The sequence below is a fragment of the Parambassis ranga genome, chromosome 17, assembly GCF_900634625.1.
Source record: "Parambassis ranga chromosome 17, fParRan2.1, whole genome shotgun sequence".
NCBI classification, from domain to species: domain Eukaryota; kingdom Metazoa; phylum Chordata; class Actinopteri; family Ambassidae; genus Parambassis; species Parambassis ranga.
In genome coordinates, this window is record NC_041037.1 from 7,010,779 (window position 1) to 7,036,861 (window position 26,083).

General features: G+C 40.2%; 1 protein-coding gene across 1 annotated transcript; it reads right to left on the bottom strand.

Annotated features, from left to right (window-relative positions):
* Window positions 1-18,675: 18,675 nt before the first annotated feature.
* Window positions 18,676-26,083, bottom strand: dsc2l (desmocollin 2 like). The gene is made up of 17 exons (XM_028427798.1): window positions 25,954-26,083; window positions 25,454-25,689; window positions 25,285-25,375; window positions 24,967-25,175; window positions 24,771-24,875; window positions 23,504-23,659; window positions 23,275-23,416; window positions 23,028-23,182; window positions 22,808-22,942; window positions 22,549-22,734; window positions 22,223-22,470; window positions 21,957-22,099; window positions 21,395-21,616; window positions 20,748-20,972; window positions 20,525-20,640; window positions 20,105-20,434; window positions 18,676-19,711 (listed from the first exon to the last, which is right to left on the bottom strand). The coding sequence occupies exons 2-17, from the start codon at window positions 25,490-25,492 to the stop codon at window positions 19,514-19,516; spliced, it is 2,700 nt and encodes an 899-aa protein (XP_028283599.1). The 5' UTR covers window positions 25,493-25,689; window positions 25,954-26,083; the 3' UTR covers window positions 18,676-19,513.

Here is a 26,083-nt window from a genome sequence, read left to right on the forward strand (position 1 = left end):
CATGTGCTGATGAGGCAGTGTTGCCTCACATGGCAGAAATATTTCTAGAAAACCAACATGCCGACCAGGCAGAATCCCCCCAGCACGGCAAAAAAAAAGAAAGAAAGAAAAAAAAGTTGTTCTGGTTGAAGGACCTAACTACAGCACACACTGCTCTGCCAATATAACTGTGCTTCTGGCTGAACCATCAGTGAGCACCCCCACCCTCTTCTTTTTTTTTTCCACAAGCAGGGCAAGATTTCTGCTATGCAGGAGTGTTCTCTTTGTTTAAAGGTGGGCAATATTTCTGCCATGCAAGGTGCTCTGTCTTATCTACAAAGCTCTAACCTGACAGCAAAGTAAATGTAGAGGGTCACTTTAACTCAAAGGCAATTTACTACTTTATTTAAGCATACCAGCTGGATAATAACGCTGTGAAAACATTGTGGTGCGGCTTGTCTTGATAATTATTTGGGTCGCGGATGCCTTAAAAGCCATTCATTGACAGCGTTTCGTGTCACTAGTGAAGCAGGAAACATTGACCCATGCTGCGTATAGAAAGCAGCCTGGTAGTCAAATGCATCACTTGTAAATGCCTTCACTTTTACCACCATCAGCACAACACACAAACACAAGCCAGTTAAAATTTAACAGGGTTTTTTTCCCTGCTACAGCTTTTTGGGGGAGGAGTGGAATAAGCTGAGGAATGTTTGCTTTGCCTCCTCCATCTGAAGCCATCCGAAAACATGTCTGTGTTGCAGGAAAAAAAAAGGAATGAAAGAAAAGACAAGACACAGCTGCTGAGTTATAAATAAACACATACCGCACTTACGGGAAGAGAGTTGGAGAGAGCATCAGAGACGGCTTCAAGAGGCTGACCTAATGGCCCAGAGGTCACAGCATGTGTTTGAACGTGTGTGTGTGTGTGTGTGAGAGAGAGAGAGAGAGAGGGGGGAGAGAGCTGATTCAGAAAGCCTCCAAGAAAGTCCTGAACAAACTTTTCCAAAACAAAATGCTCCTCATGATAACCTAATAGGAGCTTTACAGTAATATAAATACATTTGGCCCAAATATGCAAACACTGTTGAAGTGCACGGCATCAGACCAGAACATTTTACATTCTACTGTGTACTAGACAACACCCATTCATTCATCCATTTACCCATTCATTTTATTTACTTATCCCTATTGAGAATAACTTGGGAAAAGTTCCAACATGTCATGCAGTGATGAATGTCTTTATCTATTCCTATTAAGATTCTGCTACAGCCCACTGTGTGCTGATGTTAAAAAAAAGCTTTCATATCATACATGAGGGAATTCTGGCAGCTGTCAAGATACTCTTCTGATAATGTAACCCATGGAGACGGTACAGATATGTTGAAAGAATTGCAGTAAGAATAGTAACTTATCAGCGGCACCAGATCCCTGCTCTTTCACTACGGCACGTGGCTGAGTCACTGGCCCAGTGTCCCTGCGCTCTCGTACTTCACCTCTTGTAGTTCTTATAAAACCACCACCATCCACTACTATGAAAAAAACTGCCATGCAGCTAAAATTAAGAATGTAATCCTTAATTAATTAAAAAAATAATTTAAAAAAAAGCTACCGACTAATAAAAAAAAATGTGAGAGCACATTAACTAAACAGTTGTCTGTCCTATGGCCTGGTCATGCAGGAGGTTTCCTCCCAACAGTATCATTGGCTATTTTGGAAAAACTTTGCATCATCAGTGCTCTGCTAGCAAACAGACTGCACAAATAATTGTGATATTAATATCAATTAAGAACTAATTATGGAGTAGGTTTTTCAGATTGGCAGCTTTTTATTTACCAGTTGAGAGGAAATTGACTGTAGTGGGTTTTGTGATCACTGTTGCATCGCTTGACTCTGCAGTGGGAATCATTAAATGCCATATAGTGCACTCAACGTAGCCCGCAATACATCACGACAATGCATTAGCAGCGGTTTAGTGCCTGTACTGTCACATACTCAGTATTTAAGTGCTGCGTGTTTTTATTGTGTAAATAACATCAATAAAAGTGCTGATAAAATGAACCAAGTGTGTTTTTTTCATGTTTTTAATTGTATTTATGAGGACATTACTGCAACACTGTACATATTTCAGTGGTCACTTCATTACATGCTGTGTAATACTTTTGGACTTTAATGGTTGAAAATAATGTATATTTAATAAATGCCTTCATAATTGAATATAATGACATCACTCAATAAATTAGTGTCTATGTATTAGATGACGTAAGCAGCTTAGACCCATACAAATCAATAAACCACATCACCTCTATTTGTTATTTGTTTACTAAATAACTACGTCCATCTATTGTTACCCACAAAAACATTACTTGTGCAATCATATTATTTTAAGCGTATCACCTTAGCATAAGTTTTTTCTCCCAGAGTAAAGGATTATTCCACAGCTGCTGGATTTTTTTACAGCTGTGAGCTGGAGTGACACGAGGTTCTCTAAATAGGAGAAACAGCTTGGTAGAATGTAAGGGACAGACATTCTGCAACCATCAGTCATCCAGAGCCAGTGTGGTATTGTTTTATTTAAGTTTTACATAATGAAGTTCAGACAGCAAACAGCAAAATTAGTTTCTCAGAAAAGTTTTTGTTCATTTAGTGAATTGGATTTCTGTGTTGGCTTTAACATGAGAGTTGTACGTCTTGATTTAACTGCATTGCCTGCTAGGCCAATTAACCCTGTACCCTTTCTGCCTGCCCATCACAAGCACACTGAAAAAAAAACAGCCAGACATAACATTTGCAGAGTGAATGCTGATGCTACTCCAAACTATTTGGTAAAAGGACAAAAGAAGAAATGCATTACATTTACCAATATAACAGTGTGTTGCATGGAGAATTACCTGCAATAAATAAAAGCACAGGCAGGAGAGGAGGAGATAAAAAAAATAGAGGGATGGGCCCAATATTTGCAGATTTGTTGTGTGAAATCGCCGGCCATTATCTAGGCAGCCAGGAAGGTTTAGCACAGTGTGAGGAATGCAAAGGTGTGTCCTGCCGTGTAATTAACAGATAAAACTGTTGGTTCATTAAATGCATATGCAGTGTCATGCATTCACTATGCCAGTATCGATCGTCCGGACATCTCCTGTGCACCTCCCTGCTCACCGGACTTCTGACACACTACATCCATCACGCACACCTACCGCCACCATATTTATAGAATTTTAATTAGCTCTGAGCTCAAGCCAACATCATTAGCTTTTCTCTCTTCTTTTTTTTCCAGCAAACAGCCATGCATGGTAATAATGGTATTCTTAGACAGAAGCAGTGGGTACAAGGACACAGCATCACAGAGAGAGAGAAAGAGAGAGAGAGAGCAGGACAAAAGGTTGACAGTTTAAAATGACAATGAAAAATGGAAGCTGTGGAAGAAAAAAAAATCAGCATCACATGTGGAATGCAGGCAGTAATGTCACCTTGGAATAATTTCAGTATGATTAAATGAGAAGCTCCAACCATTCCTCTGTGATGACAGTATCTGAAAACAGTCAATACACCTGAATCCCAAGTAGGTGTTTGTGAAGTTTTAGTCTCTCCAACCGAACTAGACATGACTATCCAGCTCAGCCTTCAAACATGGCTTTTATAAAAACATGTTGGAAATAGGCATCGATTTTTCTAAACAAAATTAATGTCACAGCTGCACTTCTAGTATGTGTTGTATCAATACTTATCAAAAAAACACATGGAAAAACAGACCAATTAGATAAATCCAGATACAAACTGGGAAAAAACTGTGAGCTGGAAGTGTTATCCAGTTACCTGATCAGCCAGTTATCTTAAAGATGTTTTTTTAATATTTTAACTCACATAGGACAACAAACAATCTGGCAGGTTTTCTGCTTTCATTCTTTAGAAAAAGATAATAACACCAGCTCAATGCAGCAGTACTTTGGCAGCCAAAAGCTCATTGCTCGCCTTGCTCAAGAAGCTCAAGATGTTTTTTTGGTTAGAAGGTTTTTAGCACCTGTTGTGGATCTTTCCAATGGTCTCTTAAGTGGTAAGAGTGATGGAGCTTTCAGGAAGAAAGGTGGAGAAGTCATCTTTCAGGCAAGTTTGAATTCAGCCACCCACTCGATGAAACTGTGGTCTGCTAAAAAATCAAACACACATCTGAAAAGGGGGAGGGCTGCTGTGGATTCAAGAAGAAATCTGAGGTATCTTTTTTTTTATTTACAGAACGCCGAGATCCATAGAGAGAAGAAGAAGAAGCTAGTAGACACATCTAATAAATATTTTTCATAGGTTTTTTTTAATATAATCATTATTAAAAAAAACGTATGAAAAACAGCCTCCTGATCCTAAAAATGTAATTACAGGTGCTAATAATAGACATGAGATACTGTATGTTCTATGTTTCCTGAAATAGATAAATATTCATTCCTAGTAAGATTGTGTTTGTTGCGTCAATATGGATGCATATAAATGTCAGGAAATCCAATTCTCGGTCACATGTCATTGCTCATGGACCGCTGCTCCTTTAATAGTTTTGAGCATGACAATCGAGTCCACTGCCTTTAATATAAGCAGATAATCATCTGTCCTGTTTGTGCAGGTAGCAGCTTGTTGTTTTGCCACTTAGTGTTATAAGCAGGAGAGTTTTGGGGGCAGAGGTGAGATCCATATGCATGTTAAAAACCAAACTGCTGTATATTTCATTATAAACCCCCTAAAAATAACCACAGTGTGCGTGAAAACACTCTCATTGCGTAAGTATGTTTTACCCTGTGTGCTTTCAGCTCTGTGGAGAGGTGATTTTCAGCAGTCCACTGTAAATGCATTCTGATCTTGTGATTCATGGACGTGACCCCCCTCCAGTCTGTTGGGAGTATTCACACACACATTCCCTCATGGACACACACAAACATACGTTATACTCGCTTAAGGGTGACCTAATTAAGCCTGGGGGTAGGTGTAATTACATGCAACCTTCATGTGCCCTATTCTCTATTGTTGTGGCTACTTGCTGGCTATGGACTGAGCCACTGTGTGATTCTGTCACCTCAGTTTCTTTGATGTATAACTCAACAGAGACACACATATCATTCATACAGTTTTTAAGGAGATGTATTTATCTTTGGAAGCTACTTTAAAATTCCATTTACTATTTCATGGAATTATATCAGATGAGGGCTTCATCATTCAAATGAATAATTTAGAATATCTTGTATTTTCTTGGTAAGCAACATATTTTGAACATGCTGTGTCACATGCTTATCTAATTAAATATCATAATATCAAGGGTGTGGTTTTTTTAAAAACACTTGTATGCTAACAAAGCACTGAAAGCAGCAGACCTCTTCAAGGCCATTTTCTGCTGGGAACAATCTCAAACATAACTCTGGTTATCAATAGAAAATGTTTCAACACATATAGTCAAGGTGATGTTTTTAACCTTTAAACTGCTTATAGATTAGCATTGACTTCACATTTATGTTAAGCTCAGGTGAAATTAACATATTTAATTCCTGATAATGCTTCACTGCTTCCATCATCTTTTCCGATTCTTAGGTGTGTAGATGCACAGCAATCTTTATTTAAAAAAAAATACAAAACATGTCATTTTATTGGTTTAAAAATTACCAAAGGAATTAAGTTTTTTAGCAAAGACCTTAATTATAGATGTTAGGCTAAAATAATAAACATAAAATCTGGTATATTTTACATATGACTGGTACAGGACAATAAAATAAATCTCATAGCTACATAGTTGTGTTCAAGCATTTAAAAAAAATAGCATGTCTAAGAACTCTGTGTTTGCCCTGAGCCTTAAAAAAATGAATCAAAGTGAACCGATGATGTCATGTTGCTCTGTCATCTGAGCGATTATTCAATATTCGGATTCCCAGACAGTCCAGGTGTCATACTCTATTCTCATATTCATGAGAAGTGAAGCCCCTTGTCATCAGTGTTTGTTGAATTATTGGCCAACAAAGTGGGGGGTGGGGGGTTTCGCTCTGTAGAAATAGAAAGAAAGGTGACAGTCTTACTGCAAAGCACAGCATAAATTGGTTAAGATAAAACATTTTTACAGCATGACACACCCACCCACACACATCTTGTAATCTTAACCATGTCCCTTTCCTGTAACTCTGTTTAATGTCTTATAATTAAGATTGCAATTCTGCTCAGGCATGCACCCTGTACCCAAGACGGTCTAAATCAGGACCGTGTGATCTATGTGAGTTATGGAAGGGCTGATGGAGACCACTGATAAGAAATGTTATCAAGCGAGCTGTCATCTGTGGCAGCCATTCGCTGTGGGCTCTGTTAGTAATTAATCACATACATGCTGCTAATACATTCAATCCATTAAAGAGCGATTGATCGCAGTGGACAGCGACCCAACAAAGGTCAAAATCCCCGGGTGTTGGTCACTGTCTGAGACCTGTATTTGCAGCATGCGCTCCCCTTGTAGTCAGTACTAATGAAGCACTATGCACATATTAAATAAGTCCAAGTTAAACTAAAGGTAAATGTGCATCTTTATGTAAAACATATTTTACTGTGCCACATGCAGAGGTTCTGTACACTGTGTAGGCAGATTCCACAACTCCAAGTGAAACTAAAATAATACATGAATTATTCCACCGTGTTGGAACTGCTGATGATGAGTCTTTGATTTGACCTCTTGGTGGAGAGGACGAAAGGTTAGAGAGAAGGACTGACTGCCAAATGTACTTGCATTGATTTCTCTTCCTCCATTATTCGTTTAGCTGCCACTCACAATAGATGGAGTGATTTCTGGGATGTTGGGGTTGCAATCAATAAGAGAAGAGGAAGTTTTATAGAAGACCAGGACAAAAAAAAGGAAAGAAAGAAAAGAAAAAAAGCATTTAAAGAGAGAGCTACAAACAGAATACCACACACAGCGAGCAAGAGGAACAGCAGGGGAGCAGGTGATTCTGCATGTAAAGCAAATAGGTCAAGGTCGGCAGTTTGCTGCATGAGGGGTGTGCGGTGAGCAGATGTTATAAATGACACACTATGGAAACAATGTGACAAAGGGTAATTACTAAGGCTGTTTATCTTGCAACTATTGTGGATAAAATGACTAATTAGTACCAGTACAGGCAAATGGTTTTAAAGAAATACTTAGTTTGCACCCATTTCCTTAGAAATAATTGGCATTAAAACATTAAAACAGTGAATTACACTTACATGCATGCTGTACCAGTAAAGCGTACATTGTTTTGCTGTCATGCTGTATGTGGTAATTATTTTCTATGTAGCTTGAGCTGAACCAGCTCTTTCAGCCCAGTCTGATCCCATAACGTCAAATTATACCCCAGTCAAATGTTGACATAATTATTAAAGGTAGGGTAGGAGATTTTGAAAACTCAGTGAGAGTCAGTCAGATTTTGAAAGTAAACACACGCCCCTTTCTCTCAGAGCTCACCCCGAAGCCACGCCTCCCAACCAGTCTGTGACTTCGGCCATCATGCACATACCTCTCTGGTGCGCACAGAGCAGGAAGAGAGTGACAACCAGCCAACCCTACGTGCAGGGGCGTCTCGCAGGATTGGCTGATGTTTTTAGTGTTTTATAGCTTCCACAGATGATTAATATTCTTCGTTTAAAAGCGAAACTAATTGGTTGCTATCGGATTGTAAAGAGAAGTTACACTAATTTAACAAAAAGTGCATCAGAATGAAATCTCCTACCCTACATTTAAATGTATTGTTTCATGCATCCAGCACCTACAGCGTTACACTCGTTCTCCCACCTATTGCAATCTTTTTGCACTTTTTTTTACTGTGAAATAAGTGGCCAATGTGTTGGTGTGTACAAAACAAGTGGTTATATTAAATCACTGTTTTTTATAGTAGCATGGGATGTGACTGGGTTGTTTTTTTTTTGCTACATCTAATCTTGTGCTAAGCTAAGCTAACTGTTTTGTTTCATCATTTCATTGTGGATGAAGATGCATTGTGGAAATGTGCACACACATGAAGGCTGTTATGAAATTTTGCTGAACATTAACAGGGTGCCACCCAGATGAATATTTTTGATAGCTTCTGCATTCTTCGGATCAAAAGATAGATCTGTAAAAGTACAGCGTGTAGAAGTGATTCATTTTTATTCTATTGATTATCCAGTTTATGTTGAATCAGGTCTTTACAGGCATCTATCACTTGGCTGCCAATTGCCTGGGAATGTAAGCCAAGTGAACTCAACAGAGCACGGCAGATTTGTGTGATGCTGCTTGTGTTGAGCTGGCTGCATAAGATATGGGGTCAACTCTTGTGTTTTCCACAGCTCGCATCATCATTTGTTGGTCTGTCTGTGCGCACTGAGCCTTTTGATGGGACGACATTGATCCAAGCTTGACAGCAAATCAATAAATGTATACCCTTAGCATCAATGTTGGTGGATATAAAAAATGTCTTTTGAGCTAAGTCTCAGAACATGAAAGGGATCGACATGTAAGGAGTGTCGATGTGGTTTAACTTCTTTAGACTGTGCTATAAAGAAACAACAAAGTGGTCACAGGGCTTAGTGAGAGATTTGCTGCTGTGCAGTATTGGATTTTTACTACCACTGCGGACATATTTATTCAAAGTTAATGACGTCGTATTCTTATGTGTCCAATTAAACGTGTAGTGTTTGCAATTTTTAAATATTTTAATCCAATGGGACATGCTTGCCGGTACACATACGCTGCAAAAATTCAGTTGAGCCCTTAGAGTTAGAGATAGAAAGGTCGCAAAGTTGTGGTTCAATGTTTGATGCATTCGGCTCACTGAGACCATTACATAAATGTCTCACTTGAGGCTCTAAGTCTCACGATGGCCGAAAACCTAACCCTAGCTGTAACCCTAATGCAGAGCTAGGGTTAGCATCTCGGTCGTAGTGAGACATTTCCGTAATGGTCTCAGTGAGCCGAATGCAATAAACTTTGAACCACAACTCTATGACCTTCCTAACTGTGAAACCCTAACCCTAACCCTAGGTTTGACTCTAACCCTAGCTGTAATCCTAACCCTAATGCAGAGCTAGAGTTAGGGTCTCAGCCGTCGTGAGGGTTAGAGCCTTAAGTGAGACATTTCACTAATGGTCTCAGTGAGCCGAAGATGTCAGTTTCAGTATATTTTCTGTAAATTGCCCAGTCCTAAGACATACACACAAAACATAACATGTAACACAACATGTATATTCAATATGCTTGTGGTCATGATGAAAGGATTTGCACCTTTTCTTTTCAAATAAGATGCAGCACATTGCTCATTCACTTTCATTTGTTAAAGCCCAGACAGGCTGAACAGAAAGTCCGCTCAACAGCAATACTTGTGTTTCATGTCTGGGCTTGCGTAATTGCTGTGATGTATTACGACACAGACAATAAAACAATGAATTTGCGTTTTTAATATGGTGAAGTGATGCTTGAAATAAGAAATTTTAACTTAGTAGCTTTGCACTTGCCTGTGTTAATTTAAACCCTTTAGAATTGTGGTGGTTCTCATTTTAAGCATTGATCTACAAAAAACAAAACATTTAAAGCCAAGACAAAAACTGCATAAAATAACCAAAAAAATAAGATTATTTTGCTTTAAATTGATATATTTGTCATGTTATTTGTAGGAATAAACACACATTTTGGGTACTGAAATGTTTGCATTTAGTATAATAATCCTTGTTAATATACACTCAACAAAAATATAAACGCAACACTTTTGTTTTTGCTCCCATGTTTCATGAGATGGACTTGAAGATCTAAACTTCATTCCAGATACACAATATTACCATTCCTCTCAAACATTGTTCACAAATCTGTCTAAATGTGTGATAGTGAGCACTTCTGCTTTGCTGAGATAATCCATCCCACCTCACAGGTGTGCCACATCAAGATGCTGATCTGACATCATGATTAGTGCACAGGTGTACCTCAAACTGACCACAATAAAAGGCCACCCTGAAATGTGCAGTTTTGTCTCACAGCAAAATGCCACAGATGCCACAAGCATTGAGGGAGCGTGCAATTGGCATGCTGACAGCAGGAATGTCAACCAGATCTGTTGCTCGTGCATTGAATGTTCATTTCTCCACCATAAGCCGTCTCCAAAGGCGTTTCAGAGAATATGGCAGTACATCCAACCGGCCTCACAACCGCAGACCACGAGTAACCACACCAGCCCAGGACCTCCACATCCAGCAGGTTCACCTCCGAGATCGTCTGAGACCAGCCACTCAGACAGCTGCTGAAACAATTGGTTTGCATAACCAAACAATTTCTGCACAAACTGTCAGAAACCGTCTCAGGGAAGCTCAACTGCATGCTCGTCGTCCTCATCGGGGTCTTAACCTGACTCCAGATCGTCGCCGTAACAGACTTGAGTGGGCAAATGCTCACATTCGATGGCGTCTAGCACGTTGGAGAGGTGTTCTCTTCACGGATGAATCTCGGTTTACATTGTTCAGGGCAGATGGCAGACAGCGTGTGTGGCGTCGTGTGGGTGAGCGCTTTGCTGATGTCAATGTTGTGGATCGAGTGGCCCATGGTGGTGGTGGGGTCATGGTATGGGCAGGCATCTGTTATGGACGAAGAACACAGGTGCATTTTATTGATGGCATTTTGAATGCACAGAGATACCGTGATGAGATCCTGAGGCCCATTGTTGTGCCATACATCCATGAACATCACCTCATGTTTCAGCAAGATAATGCACGGCCCCATGTTGCAAGGATCTGTACACAATTCTTGGAAGCTGAAAATGTCCCAGTTCTTGCATGGCCAGCATACTCACCGGACATGTCACCCATTGAACATGTTTGGGATGTGCTTCACCGGCGTATACGACAGCGTGCACCAGTTCCCACTAATATCCAGCAACTTCGCACAGCCATTGAAGAGGAGTGGACCAACATTCCACTGGCCACAATAGACAATCTGATAAACTCTATGCGAAGAAGATGTGTTGCACTGCATGAGGCAAATGGTGGTCACACCAGATACTGACTGGTTCTGAGTCCCCAGACCGCCAATAAAGCAGAAACAAAATGCACATTTCAGGGTGGCCTTTTATTGTGGGCAGTTTGAGGTACACCTGTGCACTAATCATGATGTCAGATCAGCATCTTGATGTGGCACACCTGTGAGGTGGGATGGATTATCTCAGCAAAGCAGAAGTGCTCACTATCACACATTTAGACAGATTTGTGAACAATGTTTGAGAGGAATGGTAATATTGTGTATCTGGAATGAAGTTTAGATCTTCAAGTCCATCTCATGAAACATGGGAGCAAAAACAAAAGTGTTGCGTTTATATTTTTGTTGAGTGTATATATATATTATAAGGTTTCTGATGGCTTAAAAACTTTCCAAGTATCCTCATCAATATGTAAATTTTTTTGTTATGGCCACTGAGCTTAGAGGTCTGAGGGGGCTGAGATTTGGTTGCACGCTGCGTATCTACAGCTTCAACCTTTAGTTCATCTTGTTTTGACACCTACAGTGTCAAAACATTCCCTGAAGTAAAATGTGCAGTAGGCCAATTAAATTCCACACTAAGACTGTGTGGTTATCAGGGCATAACCCCTGGGTGAGACTATGTTTTGTAGTCAGCTGAAGTCTCTTTCTGCACCCAGCCAGGAGACAGGCAGCCAGGCAGAAGCAGCAGCTCACGCAGAAGGTGGTCTGATCAGCAGTATAGATCTTCACTGCAGGGGTTTCACACTGAGAGCCCAGTTAGCCTCCGTCTTTGCGCCGACCTAATGCTGAACATCAGTCCCTAACATCACAAACACCCCCATGAAAACTGTCTTTGTGTGTGTGTGTATCAGGCACTCTCTCTTTCGCTCTCTTCCTCAGGCTCTTAATCTACCTGTTTATCCTCCTCTCCTCAGCCTGTCTCCTTCTTCCCTTCTACCCCGGCAAGTGCCGCTCTGCTGATCCTTGCATGTTCAGCTGTTAAATCCTCGCAGCTTGCCTGTTAAATTCTAGCAGTTAGAGAAACATGACAGTAAGATTTTGCAGAGGGCTCACTTTGATTATGATAACTACAGAGAAAAACACTTTGTCAGGTCCCCGTTTTTTTTTTTTTCCCTGTTTCCATCAGACAAACATATTGGGGCCACTGCACTGCAAAATGTTGGGTTTCTGGCGGGCAGCGCCGTCACACTGAGGCTCTCAGTTAGACGTTCATTCCTCTCTGAAGACTTCATGACACCAATAATGTCCTACTGAGACAGCAGCTATTGTTTTTATTTTCCCAACATGTCCTCATACATAAATAACACAATAGCTTGATTGACAGTGACTCCTGAAAAGACGTACATACAATGGCTGAAAGGCTGAAGTTATATAAATATTGTCAATACAGGTGCAAACCCAGGAGGCTGTGGTGTCTGTCACTATTCATCTAATATTGTCCCCTACTGTTCATCAGGTGTCATCATAGCACCTTATTCCCATACACACGACTATAGAGACCTCATAATTTTATGGCTTAGAAGGAGCATTATCACATACTAGGGCAAGATACAAAAATTGAAAAATTGAATCCGGCAACCTCTGTGCTTTTTATGTGGTTCAGATTTCCTATTTTGAGTATTTTACACTCATAATTACACATTTCTTGCATCTGACTCACATCTGACATGGATGTGAACATCATCATCTGCTGAAATGGCAAACAAGCGCATCTGCATCAAAATGTCATATTCATGACCACTGCTGGTTGAGGCAAGACGACGATAACAAAGCTTAGTATGTGCTCATAGGAAAAAGGATTAGACATGACTTTTCTCATTCATGTGACATGGACACAAATCAGATATACATCTTGTTCAGGGCCGCATCGTGGAGTAATTTAGGCCTGATCCAAAAATCAGGATTGACAATCGGATTTGTGCATCCATGCAGATGTGAAAACATCATATTTGTGTCACATCACTGGTAAAAATCAATTTTGAATCGCTTCAGTCTGGTAGTTTGGACATGGCCTTAGGTGCCTAAATCTAACCAGAGGCTGAAAATAAGAGTGAGGCATGGGAAGAAAATGACAGCGGCCTCTAACTGGGAGTCAAACTGTTGTCTCCTGTGTGACCTTTGACCACTTCAGCCTCCTTCATCACAAGTACTTGTTGTGTTAACTGATGACACACTTTATGATTGACAAGTTAATAAGATGCTAATAATGGCTTATGACACAATGACAGCCATTTCAATCATGAGAGACTCAGCGAACTGAATGAGAAAGAATTTATTAATACAATAATTGTAAATGTGCATTGGCGTCCTAGACCCCGTCGTGAGGCCCACGTCTGAAAGGGGGGAAAGCTCGAGCAGAAAGGCCGCTGATCAGAAGACCCCCCCTGGGTCTAGACCTGGTGGTGGTGTAGAAGGAGGAGAGCAGGAGAGGGGAGACCTTGAACTGCATGGATCGGGAGGTGCTTGGGGTGGAGGAGGGTTGCCGGATTCGAACAGGAGACAGCTGGAGAAGAGACAGAGGCTTTTAAATTTCTTGCTACGCTATGATTGGGCAGGAGAGGGACGGATGGACAGCTGATTGGTGAAGGAGGTGCCATCTATTAAACGCCTGACTATGTGGGAGGTCACTAGAGGGAGTGCAGTGCAGTGAATGAGAGTGCGAGGATGGTGAAGAGGGAGAGATAGAGGTGGATGATGTGAAATAGAGTCTTCATGACTGAACTTACGCTGAGAGCTACATTTCAATGATCACGGCAAGGTAGAGCAGGGCACTAATAGCCAAAGATAACAACTATTTAATGAATATTGATGATAATGACCTATTGAATAGTATGACAACATCCAACTTTGGAGCTTTTGCCTCTTATTTACTGTTTGGTTAAGTTACAGAGATCAAAATTCTCAAATCTCTCACCTGTTGGCTACTATGGTAACTAACCAGTATATTCTACATGTTCATCACAAGAGGGTGCATAGCTATGTAAACTGTGTTGCCATTTTCGGCTACCATTGGGACATGTCCCTGCCCCCATTAGAGTTGCAGATGCACACATATGTTCCATTGTCAAAGACCAAAAATATAAAGAGCTGATGTCATGTTTTCCTGATGATTACAGGCTGTATGTAAACAAAGACAAGTCTTAAAAAAGTCAACCACTGCAGTGTTTTTCCATGAATGCATTGTTTGATGAACTACAACATGCTGCAGGATTAGAAGACATTTCAGCCTCATACCAACAAGGCAAAAAACAAACAGTAAATTCCACTGTTGTAACCCAGAGCCAAAGCATTGTAAGCCTCAGCCTGGGTGAGCAGTAATGAGCAGAAGCCGTATACTTCATGTGTTTTTTGTGTGTGTCCTGTGCTTGCTGATGCACCCTGACCTTCAGCTTATTGCACTTCAGTACTTCTTCACAAGAAAGACAAACAGGAGAGAATATCTAGACCACACCTAAATAGCCTCTGGATGTGGCTTAGAGGTGTGACTGCAAGCACAGTAATAAGACTTTGTCCTTCACGCAGCTGCAGCTTCAGTGGACACTTAAAGGTGGTGGAAAAGTTTCCAGCAGTTTCCAGTGTTACATTCTCATTAGGAGAAATAAGATGAAAGTGGTGCTTTTATCTCACAGTGTTTGTTTTCATTTTTTTTCTGGTTATATATTTTTTTTTCCATGAACTGTTCTGAAGAGAGAAATGTATCAGTGAGATTAACCTGTTGTTTCCCTGTGTGAGTCACAGTGTCCTTGTGTTCTCTGATTAAAGGCTTCTGTTGCATAATACGCACACAGACTACTCCTGCAGGTACAGTAATGGCATTTATTTAGCTTTTATTAACAAGGGCACAAACTCATTAGCCTTTTAGAAATGAATACAGTACTTGCATATAGAACAGCATATCTCAAGGATTTGTACAGTGCTACAAATGTAATTTTAAATGAATGAAATTGTTATTTTTTCCTCACTAGGCTAAAGTGAAAAGCCTCTAATGTCAGGGTATTGTGAACCGCTGTCTTTTCCACAAAATAAAGGGCTCAGGGAGGACTGTCATATTTTTAACGGATTTCTCTCTCAAGGATGTCTCTAAACATTCATACCTTCCAAGTGTTTCATTTTTCAAAATTTTTAATACCCTTGTCCTAATTTGTCCTTCATCACATTTTAATAGGGCGAGCTGTTATGAACTCTTATATAAATGAAATTTCAGTTTTTGCTTTTTGTTTTAACAAATTTGCTGTTTCTAAAATAAAATTGCTCCATGCTCAGTATAAGTCATTTTGCTTTAGATTGAAAGAAGAATGTCAACATTATTTGTTCAAATCTATACTGTAATGCAGTTAAGTATATATAATGTTAAATGTTTTGAAAACCTTATAAACCCATATTAGATGTCAGATCAATAATTGCATGACAATCAGGTCAATAAAAATAACAACTCTTGTAAAAAGAAACAATACATTTAATTGAATTAATTAGTCTATGAAATATACAGGCTTTCTGCTCCTATGTGTATCTAATTATAATGGAACCTGCATGCTGCGCTCGACTGTAAATGATGGGACTCCAAACATGACACCTCAAACTACCCACACATATCTCACTGTCCTTTTCTTAATTATGTTCTCATTTTTTTTATTATATACAAAAAAAGAAAAATGATCCATAATATCCAGCTTCTGGAATGAAATGTACTTTCTATTGGGCTACTAATAGAGATCTGTTCTATTTAAATGGCACCATAATCTGTGTTTAGATCGATGTAATTTAGTGTTAAAGTCTTAAATATCATACATTTTTGCAGCTTGTTCCATATTTAAAGAATTAAAAGTGTCAGTTTTAAAGATTACTGACACACTGCACTGGTACAGGAGAACTGGAGAACATTTAAGATTAGGAAAACTGGGGGAATTACACAATTTCCCCAGTGTGGGACAAATAAAGGTTTTTTCTTAATCTTAGTTTAATACATCGGAATTTGCATACTTACATTCTTTGCTTCAGCTCTGCTAGATTTCAGTGGAAACTACTGACTTACACATCATGTGTCTGTTCTTTAATTGCCTAAAGTTTTACTTGTGTTTCTCTCTTATCCATTAATCTTGTGGTAACCCACTTGATTTTTTTCTGCTGTCTTTTTTACCTGTACTTGCAGTATTTTTTTACATCCTAGTATTGTTACTTCTATTTAAGTAAGGAATTTGAGTATGTCGTCCAGAGAGATGACGGTCTGTTCCACTTTTGCTGTAGTCATAATGAGCATGGATGTGCATGCATTGAGAAGCCTGATTTTGTTGGATAAGTGACACCAAATATGAGTGAAGGTGACTTAGAGCACGTGTTAACTGTACAGTCTGGCATACAGTATGCCACATCACATTATGATGAGGCTTCTGCCACAGCAGCTTTTCACATCACGTCACTTTAGCTGTGCTGTTGTGACTTCACAGCTTAACTGAAGTGATTTCAGGTGTTTGGTTACACATGTGACAGACAGGAGAGTGTTTTCACAGAAATCATGCTGCCTGCTATAAATATTCCCCCTCCCACATCCAACTCACAAGAGATGTAAGTCTGCCACCTAGTGTTGGTTACAGTAACAACAGCTTGGATTTATTAGAACATGAGGAAACTGCAAATAAATCATACAAGCAGGCCATATGGAACAGCACATAATCACAGTGTCTTTCATTAGCACTGTAATTTGAGTAAGTTGTGGCATATTCAGCGACACACACGTACAATTTTAAGAATAAATTGTTCACAAACCAACCTAAATTCCACGTATGTCCCAAAGGCGTGCAATGATGAAATTACTTTGTCATATGCGTTGATAGCGACTGAATTATGTCACGGCTGCCATCTAAGCTATAAATCCTGAGGCCAATGTCAACAGGAGGTTAAGAAGTTACTGCGCATTCTTGGCAACTGAAGGCAAAGCACTCCATATTGAACTCAGATGGAGCCAAGTGTCCTCAGACTCTCTGTCAGAGGCTGAAAAACGTCCTATCTGGAGAGATTGTTTTCACAGTATGACGAAAACTAATTACAAGCAATAAATTAATTTCACGCTACTGCTTTAGAATTAATTGCATCTTTACAGAAGTGACTAGAAGTGATGGCTCAAGCAGCTCAGATAAGAATGGACACACACAAAAGTAGTATTGAATTATGGGACACATCAGTGTCATTGCTTTACACACGGGACACATTGGATAATTATCTAAAATTCTCATTTGTTCCCATTTTAATTGCTTCTAAGGCATTTTGTGATTTTAGCAAACACACCATATGTTACAGCATGTGAGTAAGTTTCCTTGGATGTATGTTTTTATGTATGAAAGTAAAGGATTGAGGCAGAATGAGGTGTCCTATGATACCAGATCTGCTTCTGTCATGTCAGACTCTTTCCTCCGTGCTTGTCAGTTTGAACTTACTTGACACATTTCACACTGAGTGTGTGGAGGGCGCCTATAAATAAACTGTGTCAAAGGATTTTGCAGTTCAAGTAACATTCCTTCCCAAGTCTCAATGCTAAGTCATCACTCTGAGCAGCTCAGAGGATTCTAACAATAAAGCAGACTTATTGTGTATAAAAACACGTAAAATAGGCAAGAACTGAGACACGTTCTCACCATATTTTCCTGATGTTTCAATCTTCTGCAGATTTCTTGCATAAACAATAGAGAATAGTAATTAAAAAGAAACAAAAATTATGGATATAACAAGGCTAATAGGGCTGCTGTCTAGGCTTAGAGTGCCTTTCTTTAGATATTTGGGTTAACTGCTTATTTTCATTATTTTGAGTTAAGTGACTTTTCAAGATTCTTCTAATTGGCCCCTGTGGGATTTGGAGCAAAAAACCCTTGATGTTCACATCTCATTCACATCCTCCCATAATTATGACAGTATTATTTTAATCTGCATGGATAATATTGTTGTATTTTTAACAAGATTCCAGTGTTTGATCGCAGTGAGAGACGCTCTCATTCCAAGAATTAATTTCTCCCTTTTTCCTTCTCTCAGCTGTCATATTTGATACTCATCACTGTGATCACATGACAGATGGTCCTTCCTAGACCCTGTGATTAAATTTACAGCCTCAGCTTCGTTTGTCTTTCATCACACCGATGCCTGATTTGCCTGACATCGAGAAAAAAGTGATGAATTGCTTACCATAACCAATGCTTAAAATTAATAATCCATAATCTACCTAAAGTGTAATAAGATTAAAACTCAACCCTTCAGGTTGGGTTTCAAGACATGTTACTAGTTCAGTTGGAATTTAATTTCCTGTTTTGGAAAAACACAAAAGCAGCTCTTCACATATTTCACTGTTTCCAAAACAAAGAATGCCACAAAGTAAAACTTTGTGCCATCATGTACCACACCGCTGGCACGAAGTAGTCTTTCAGCAACTTGATCTGCAGACGAGCAGAGGTAAATATTAGCTTGCAGTTGAAGGATTTTGGCCACAGTATAACATTGTGTTCCTTGTATTGTGCAAGCACAGAGTGCCACACCTAGTAAATCATTCACTCAAGTACACAGAAAAGCAGAGCACAATGAGCAGCTCTGTTGCTCTGAGATTTAGTTTTAGCTTTCTGCAGGTGAGAAAAAAAACTACAAATAAAAATGTTCTTCTGTGAGTGCGGAAATGCTTTAATTCATTCTTTAGGTAATTGGAATTCCTTTGTTTTAAGATAAAAAAATGCATCAGCTAATAGAGAAATAAAGCTCTACTTCATTTATATTGCATCTTTTTACAATCAAAATGATCTTAAAGCACTTTAAACAAACCATTGTTTAATATTCATGCACAATTACAACACCATATACACATATGACATCAGATCCCTTTTCATTAGCAGGTTGGTGGACATTTCTGAATGCTTTCTTACATCTAGCCTGTCGGGTATTCTGCCAGTATACTGGCAGTGTCAGCAGCACCTCGTTCCTCCCATTCACGCCCCTATGCTGACTTTCTCAGGATTGCTATCAGAATGTTGCAATAACCTCACTGACGGCAGGCTAGAAACTACACCCAGTTAGCAATCTGGAGCTGCACTGGAATGTGCTTGTGCAGATGACTTGAAAAAAACAAATAAAAAAAGTCATTGAACATTACTGTGGAAAAACATGTCAATCATTTATTGTCCTATTTTTATAAATTTTATAAATTGATAAAAGGTGAAAAAAAACAAATGACTAATGAAACCAAAATTCCCAAAGCTTTTTCAAAGAAATAGAAAACCCCCTTCACTCCACGCATCGATACAAAAGCCATAATGAACCTGCAAAAATGACACAAACTATGTACAACTGACTGCATCTGCATAAATTCTCAGTGCAAATGACATTTTACCCAAAAGCAGCATTGACTTACAATCACAAAAAGCTGTAGCAGAGAACAGTGCAAACATACATATACACACACACACGCACACACACTAGCTTGTTCGTTTCTCATTCATGTTCAGGGGCATACCAAGATTTTTTTGTTTTTGCTCAACATCCTGTCCAGTGGGAAAAAAAAGTATTATGTTGGAGCTTTGTCTTTGTTCATTTCTTTGTGCAGACATCTGCAAGGGTTTTGAACTTTGGTCCAAGTGTGTTCAGAAAGTCGAGGTTATCGTTGTCGCCATAATCGCTGCAACACCCTACTGAACCGGCCGCCGATCCCGCCCCCTCAAAGCCGTAGGAGTGTAGGATGTCATCGGCGTATCGGCCGTCCTGCTCTGTTCCCAGATAGGCCAGTTTCTGTAACACAAAGTGGAAGGAAGAGGATGTGTGTTATTGCTCCTTGTGGACAAAGCTTTGAGCGATAGGAGGGACGATCCTCCAGCATGTGATAATACTGCTCAGGATATGAGTGGCAGTCAGATATTACACATGGAACAAATACCTCGCCATCAAGTTTGAGAAACAATATTTCTCACCAAGAAGCTGAGAAATATTAAAAGTTTACAGAGGATACTATCACAGCTTAGATTATATTACACATGAGACTTACCAGATAACAAAGATGTTATTAAACCTCAGAGAATTAGAGACATATGACATTCAGCCTCTTTTTTCCTCCTTTTTGTGCTAAATTACAATCGTAGACATACTGTTGTTTATAATAATGTCTCTGTGAATATAAAACATTACCTGGTGGATGTAGCGGCCATTTGTTTGCCAGTTGCGGTGAAAAGCTGCGTCCTGGGTGAAGTTCACACCGCTCCCGACGAACTGGCCTCCGAACTGACTTTCAAACTGACCTCCGAAATTTTGGCCCTTGTACTGGTTATCATACTGGCTAGAGTAGAAGTCTTGCGCATTAGTGGAGGTAATACCCATCTTGTAAATCCCATTCTCATGTCCCATGGTGCTCATGCTTTGGTTCCCCATCCATCCCGCGTTCAGCAGAGAACCCTTGACTGAGCCCTTCTCAGGAGGTTCATACCCACCAATAGTGGGAACGTTGATTAGACTTGAGTCCTGCAGAGCAAAACAAAAACATTCAGTCAACCAAATAATTAAATAACTGAGGCAAACAAACAAAAAAAATTAGGCTTTTGAAGGTTTTACCACTTCGTCCCCTGGGGCCTCTGTGTTTGACTTGAGTAGGATTCCACCACTGTCACCTGCGTCATCAATTTCTATTTTCTCCCTCTTTGTCATACAGAAAAATGCTAGAAGTAACACTGCAAGAACAAAGAAAGTATGTTGCATGTATGTATGAGGAACACATTTTTGGACACACCACATAACAGTGTACTGTACTCAGAAAATAAGATAATGGAGGACTTACAGAGCAGGAGGAGGAGCAGCAGAGGCAGCAGCAAAGCCAGCCAACCCATTCCCCCGAATGACACGGAGCGTTCCTTGGCCAAGCAGACACCGGCCCTGCTGCACTGGCAAATTCGCACTTTCGCCGTCTGCGTTTTACCGTAGCCCTGCAGGTCTTTAATGGCGACGGGAACAAGGTGTATCCCTGTTGGAAGGTCTTTGAGCTGCTGTAATGTAGCTGCAGTGTCTAAGGAGGAAACATGTGTGTGACAATTACAAAGAGACTCAAAACAATACTGCTGAGAATCTTTTACATTTGTTGTGCAAGGGCATTAGGTGAAAGTTAAAAAAAGAAAGTAACCAGAATCCAAGCTGCTTTCTAGTATTTACAAAACCTGCTTCCACTGGTGAGTAAATCACATTCTGTTGACAGGCTGACCCACATTTATGAAAGCCACAGGCTCATTTTAGTGTTAAAAAAGTGAATGAGGAACAGCTTCCAATACATGCTCCCTATAATCATTCATTATGCAGGAGTACTAAGTTACTAGTCATACTAATTTTGCTTCTATGAGCCTTTTGTTGCCATGTATGAGGTGACAATCTGATCTTATAATGTATTTCATTCACAAGATACTCTTTACAGGTTTGACAATGACTGTAACCTACCATTAAATCTTGTCACAGACCATTTGCCATCATGATCTTGTGGCATTTGAAAGCTGAAAGGGGCAGAAAATGGAGGTTGGTCTTTATCTTCAGCCACAAGCAGCACTGATCCAAGCTCTCCTTCCTTTTCACACAGCACCAGCTCACGGTCGGGGAGTTCTGGCATGTTGTCGTTGACGTCATCTATCTGAATGATGACGGTTCCTGTCCCTGTTTTAGAGCCTGAAATACAGTAGAATCACATTGGTTCTTACATTATGGATAACAGCGGGCATGTCACAACAGCTATCTGTATTCACTTGGTTGTCTGTTATGTGTTCAAAACTTTACTAGGAACCAAGTCCAAGTTTTGACTCACTGTAAATTACTAATGTAATGTTGCCAACAGGATTTTTCATGCCAGGGCAAGGTGTATGGAATTCTTGGTAAACACCCTAACCAAAAGGCAGGACACTGACAGGAGTCATTAAGATCTAAAAAGGAACTCGCTCTTTGTGGTTTGACAAATATTCACATGAGTAAAAAGCCAGAAAATGTGAGACAAGTGTCCAGCAGGACTTACTAGCATCAACAGCCTTAACGGTGATGTTGTAAATTCCATCCTGGACAAAGGACGACTCTCTGTCGATGGTGTTTGCAACCTTCAGCGCTCCGTTATCCCTGTCCACGTTGATCCAGGAGGCCGGGTCTGTGAGTTTGTAATACCTGAGACAGAGCAGGAAAAAAAAGCACAAGCTCAGTTCAGTGGGTAAAGTCTGCCCTCCAGTGTTGCTGAAAAGAAGTTGAGGATTATCTGTGACTGGGCACAAAAAAGGAAATGTGATTTACTTGATGCCGCTGCTGCTCTTCGTCTCCGGATCCATGGCTGTGTACGTTCCTATCAACGTGTCGTTTGGTATGTTCTCCTTGACAGTGAAGCGGACGATGGGAGGAATGAACTGAGGCCCTTCGTCGACATTGGAGACAGCCACGTTCACAGGGATGGACAGCCACTGGCCGGTGGTTCCACTCAGGGGAGCTTGGTTCTGCGCTGAGATCTCCAGCTTTACATTTTGGGACTGCTCATAATCTAAAGGCTGGAGAACAGAAACAGAGAGACATTACAGCGATCTGAAACCACCTAATAACATCTCCTAATTTGAAACCATGCTCACCTTTGTGACGTAGAGGAGCCCCTCGTTTGTTTTGGGGTCAGTGTCAATCCTGAAATTTCCGTTCTCATTTCCTTTAGTGATGACGAATTTGGAAATCCAGTTGGGTGTATTGATCAGATCCTTATCATCCACAGGAATTCTGAGTATGAGCTTTTCACTTTCATTTTCTTTGACGCTGACACTATACTACAAGAAACAGAAGGTGTGTTATTTCCTGTAAATGAAGCTTTTGTATATTTTCACGTTTCCAACCACTCACAGATGTTTCTCTGAAAGTTGGTGGGTTGTCGTTGATATCAGTCAGCATGATAGTTGCAGTTCCTGTGGTGGCCAGACCGGTCTCTGCTCCATCCCTATCTCTGATTTCCACTATCACCAAATGCTTGTCTTTAGTCTTCAAAAGAAAAAAAACAAGTGAAAACACATGTTAAGATGAGATCCATTTGAATTACATGTATGATGGTGATGGCAGGACTCACCTCTCGGTCGAGGGTGTTGGTTGTTGTTGTGATGACACCCGTGGATGGATTGATGGCGAACAGGTCGAGTCCAGACAACAGAGTGTATCTGATCTTAACGTGAAGGGTGCCGTTTTGGTCTCTGTCTGTGGCATTTACCTGCCCGACCACTGCCCCTATGGTGCAAATCATGATTATTTAGAGAGCACAACTACATGCCAGCATGGCTGGGAGAAAGTACAGATGTGTTCTGTTCATTGTTGCTTACGTATGCTTTGTTCGGGCACGGAAAATTGCAGCATGTCTTTGAATTGGGGAGCATTGTCATTTTCATCGTCTACATCTATCGTAATGTCTAAGGGTTTGTCTGTCTCTTTGTTTGTTACTTCATCACGTACCCTCACCCATAACTGTAGAAGAGGAAAACATTCATATTAGTCACACCTAAAAAAAATCTGCCGTTTTCCCGTTTCATCAAAAAAATTTGTTCCACTCACTTTGAAACTTGGGAACTCCTCACGATCTACCGCTTTGTGCACCCTCAGCATAGCAGTTCTACTGTCAATGGAGAACACACGTATTGGAGGCATATCAACCCCGGGCCCGGAGATTTCATAGTACACGTTGAACTTGACTGAAGAATCTGATACAATCTACAACGGAAAATCAAACAAACATGCATTTTGTTATTCATGTAGCACACAGTACTTAAGGCAAGTGTTATAAAAGAGATACACGGCTTCAATCTGACAAGACTGCTAATGCTGAGCTCATCAGTAAATAATAAACGGGTGTGTCTGAGAAAATGTTTCTGGGAAACATTTCTAAGCTTTAATCTTTGTGTCACAGTCTGATTCTGAAAAGTTGCTTCATGCTCTTAGATCAGCAGTGAACTCTTCACTGGTCTGCCAAAGCAGGTATTAAATAACTCCAGCTTGGTCAGCCAGAGTTTTACTGAAAACCACAGTTATATAGTAGTATTATAAATTATAAATGTTATTGCTTTGTTTTACTTATTATATTAATATTGAATATTGATGCCTTTTATCTGATTCTTTTTTCACATATGTTTTTACATTATGAGCACATTATTATTATTATTATTTTTATAAGACTCTTATTTGTAAAGTGTAAACTGACCAAGCAGAAAACATAACTCAAATGAGTTGTGGAGTTTGAATGTGTCAACAAAAACAAAGGATGTCTGATAAACCGGTGGCCTAGAAGGGAGAGTTTTACCTTTCTTAGTACATGTTCATGTTGCAAATATCAATAATTTATTTTGTATTTCCAGTTTGGCCTCACAGCCTCTTCCAAAGGGTGAAGACAGAGCTCAGTGGTGGCCTTTTACTGATACTGGTGTTGTTCCTTCTGTTGGCTACATTCTGGAGCACCATGACCACTGGACTAGATGTGTACATGTAAGAGGGGACAGTGATGCAAAATACATGTGTCTAGGCTTTTTATTACTCTTTCTACTATACCTAAACAGGTATAAATCAGAATCATTGTTATTAGTAGCCTATATTTAATGAATTAGAATTTTATTTTTATTTTATACTTGCTATTTTACCTTATTTTATATTTCTAACCTGTTTCTGAGTATGCATGGCGCACCTGGAATGCAACTAATTCCCCCCTGGGAATAATTAAACTGTATATTTCAGCACGTTTAATCTGCTGAATGCAGATGTTAAAACAATATTTAACTTTAAGAGTAAGTGGCAGTGAATTAACAATAAAAACCTCAGTCATGATAATTACCCTCTCGATGTCTTTTGGAAATGTCCCATTATCGTTCTCCGGTATGTTGAAGGCTGGTGGACTCCAGCGTCTTTTGTAGCGCTTCAGTAGGACTTGGTCCGGCAGCTGTGACACACAAAACACATGTTTAAAATAGGCCCAGTAGCTGTCATACCTGCAGAGACGAGTTCTAACAGAGCCTAGAGAGGATTCTCACATCTCTCTTTTGCATTGCGCTGCGTAAAAGGTGGACTTCCATCTCACTTTCCGGTCCAACGCGGTCCTGAGCCCGCACAGAAAATGTCCGCCCTGCTGTCTCCACTGACACGGGAGTCAAAGTTATTATCGCCCCATTACTCTTCACTGAAAAACTCGGGTCTTTCACTGTTAACTGCGTTGATTTGGTGTCACAGTGGGCGATGTCAACTGGAAACCGAGAAAAAGAAAAGAATGGGAGAGGTTAGAAAAGCCACGAAAGAAGTAAGTTACAGGAAAAGGATCAAACTTTTACATGGATGTAGAAACAATGAGGCACCTTGTGCGATTTGATATCCAGCCGGAATTGTTCGTGGTACAACAACGTAGAGGGAGTTGGAGACAAAACACGACTCCACACGGAACACGATCTGAAATAACGTAACGTTTGTGTCAAATATAAAACGGTCAAAATAGACTTTAAAGTTAAAAAGAAAGGAAACACTTACCAGGATTAAAAGGATGTTAGAAATAAACATAGTCCCCATTGTTGGGAACACTGGATCCTGTTCGGGACGGTCCACTCAGGTTTGGTTGACAGGTTAGACTCCTCTCCTCTGAGGATTTGGTCACTCTCGCTCCGCTCAGTGTGAACAAACTGACGTAAACGACTGTATGTGTGTGTGTGTGCATGTGAGTGAGTCAACAGACACACCTTGGCTGGCCGGCACACCCAGCAGGCTCCCTGTGAAAGCGGAGTTACACCTTTTCTTACTGCAATAGAAGAAAACTCAAAGTCTGCACAAACATATTAATTCTGCCAGGTCCAGCAGGGGGCGACATCGCCCTAAGCATGTGCCAGCTAAAAGTAATTTAAAGTGTTGCTTTATATCAAAAGACACGATCTAATTCACCCTGGATGAGCTATGTCAGCACTATATGACATGCAGGGCAATAATAGCAGGTTTATACGCTCTATAAAAGCAGGTGTTCTGGTTGGAACAATTACTTGTTTGTCTCCTTGTCTTCTTAAGACCTCTCTCAGGTTTGGTTTGACCTCTTGGCCGCTCCCTCTTTCTGTGCTGAAGCCTTCTGGTAGAAGAGCACTGTGCTCTTCACTCAGCACCACAGGAATGTGC

What these genes read in the sequence shown, in the direction of transcription:
- dsc2l (XM_028427798.1), bottom strand. Translation starts at nt 25,492, where the DNA reads ATGGGGACTATGTTTATTTCTAACATCCTTTTAATCCTG. An exon ending in TGGATATCAAATCGCACAAG is followed by an intron (nt 25,176 to 25,284) that starts GTGCCTCATTGT and finishes CTCGGTTTCCAG; the next exon opens with TTGACATCGCCCACTGTGAC. An exon ending in ATGGCCGCTACATCCACCAG is followed by an intron (nt 19,712 to 20,104) that starts GTAATGTTTTAT and finishes TTTGTGTTACAG; the next exon opens with AAACTGGCCTATCTGGGAAC.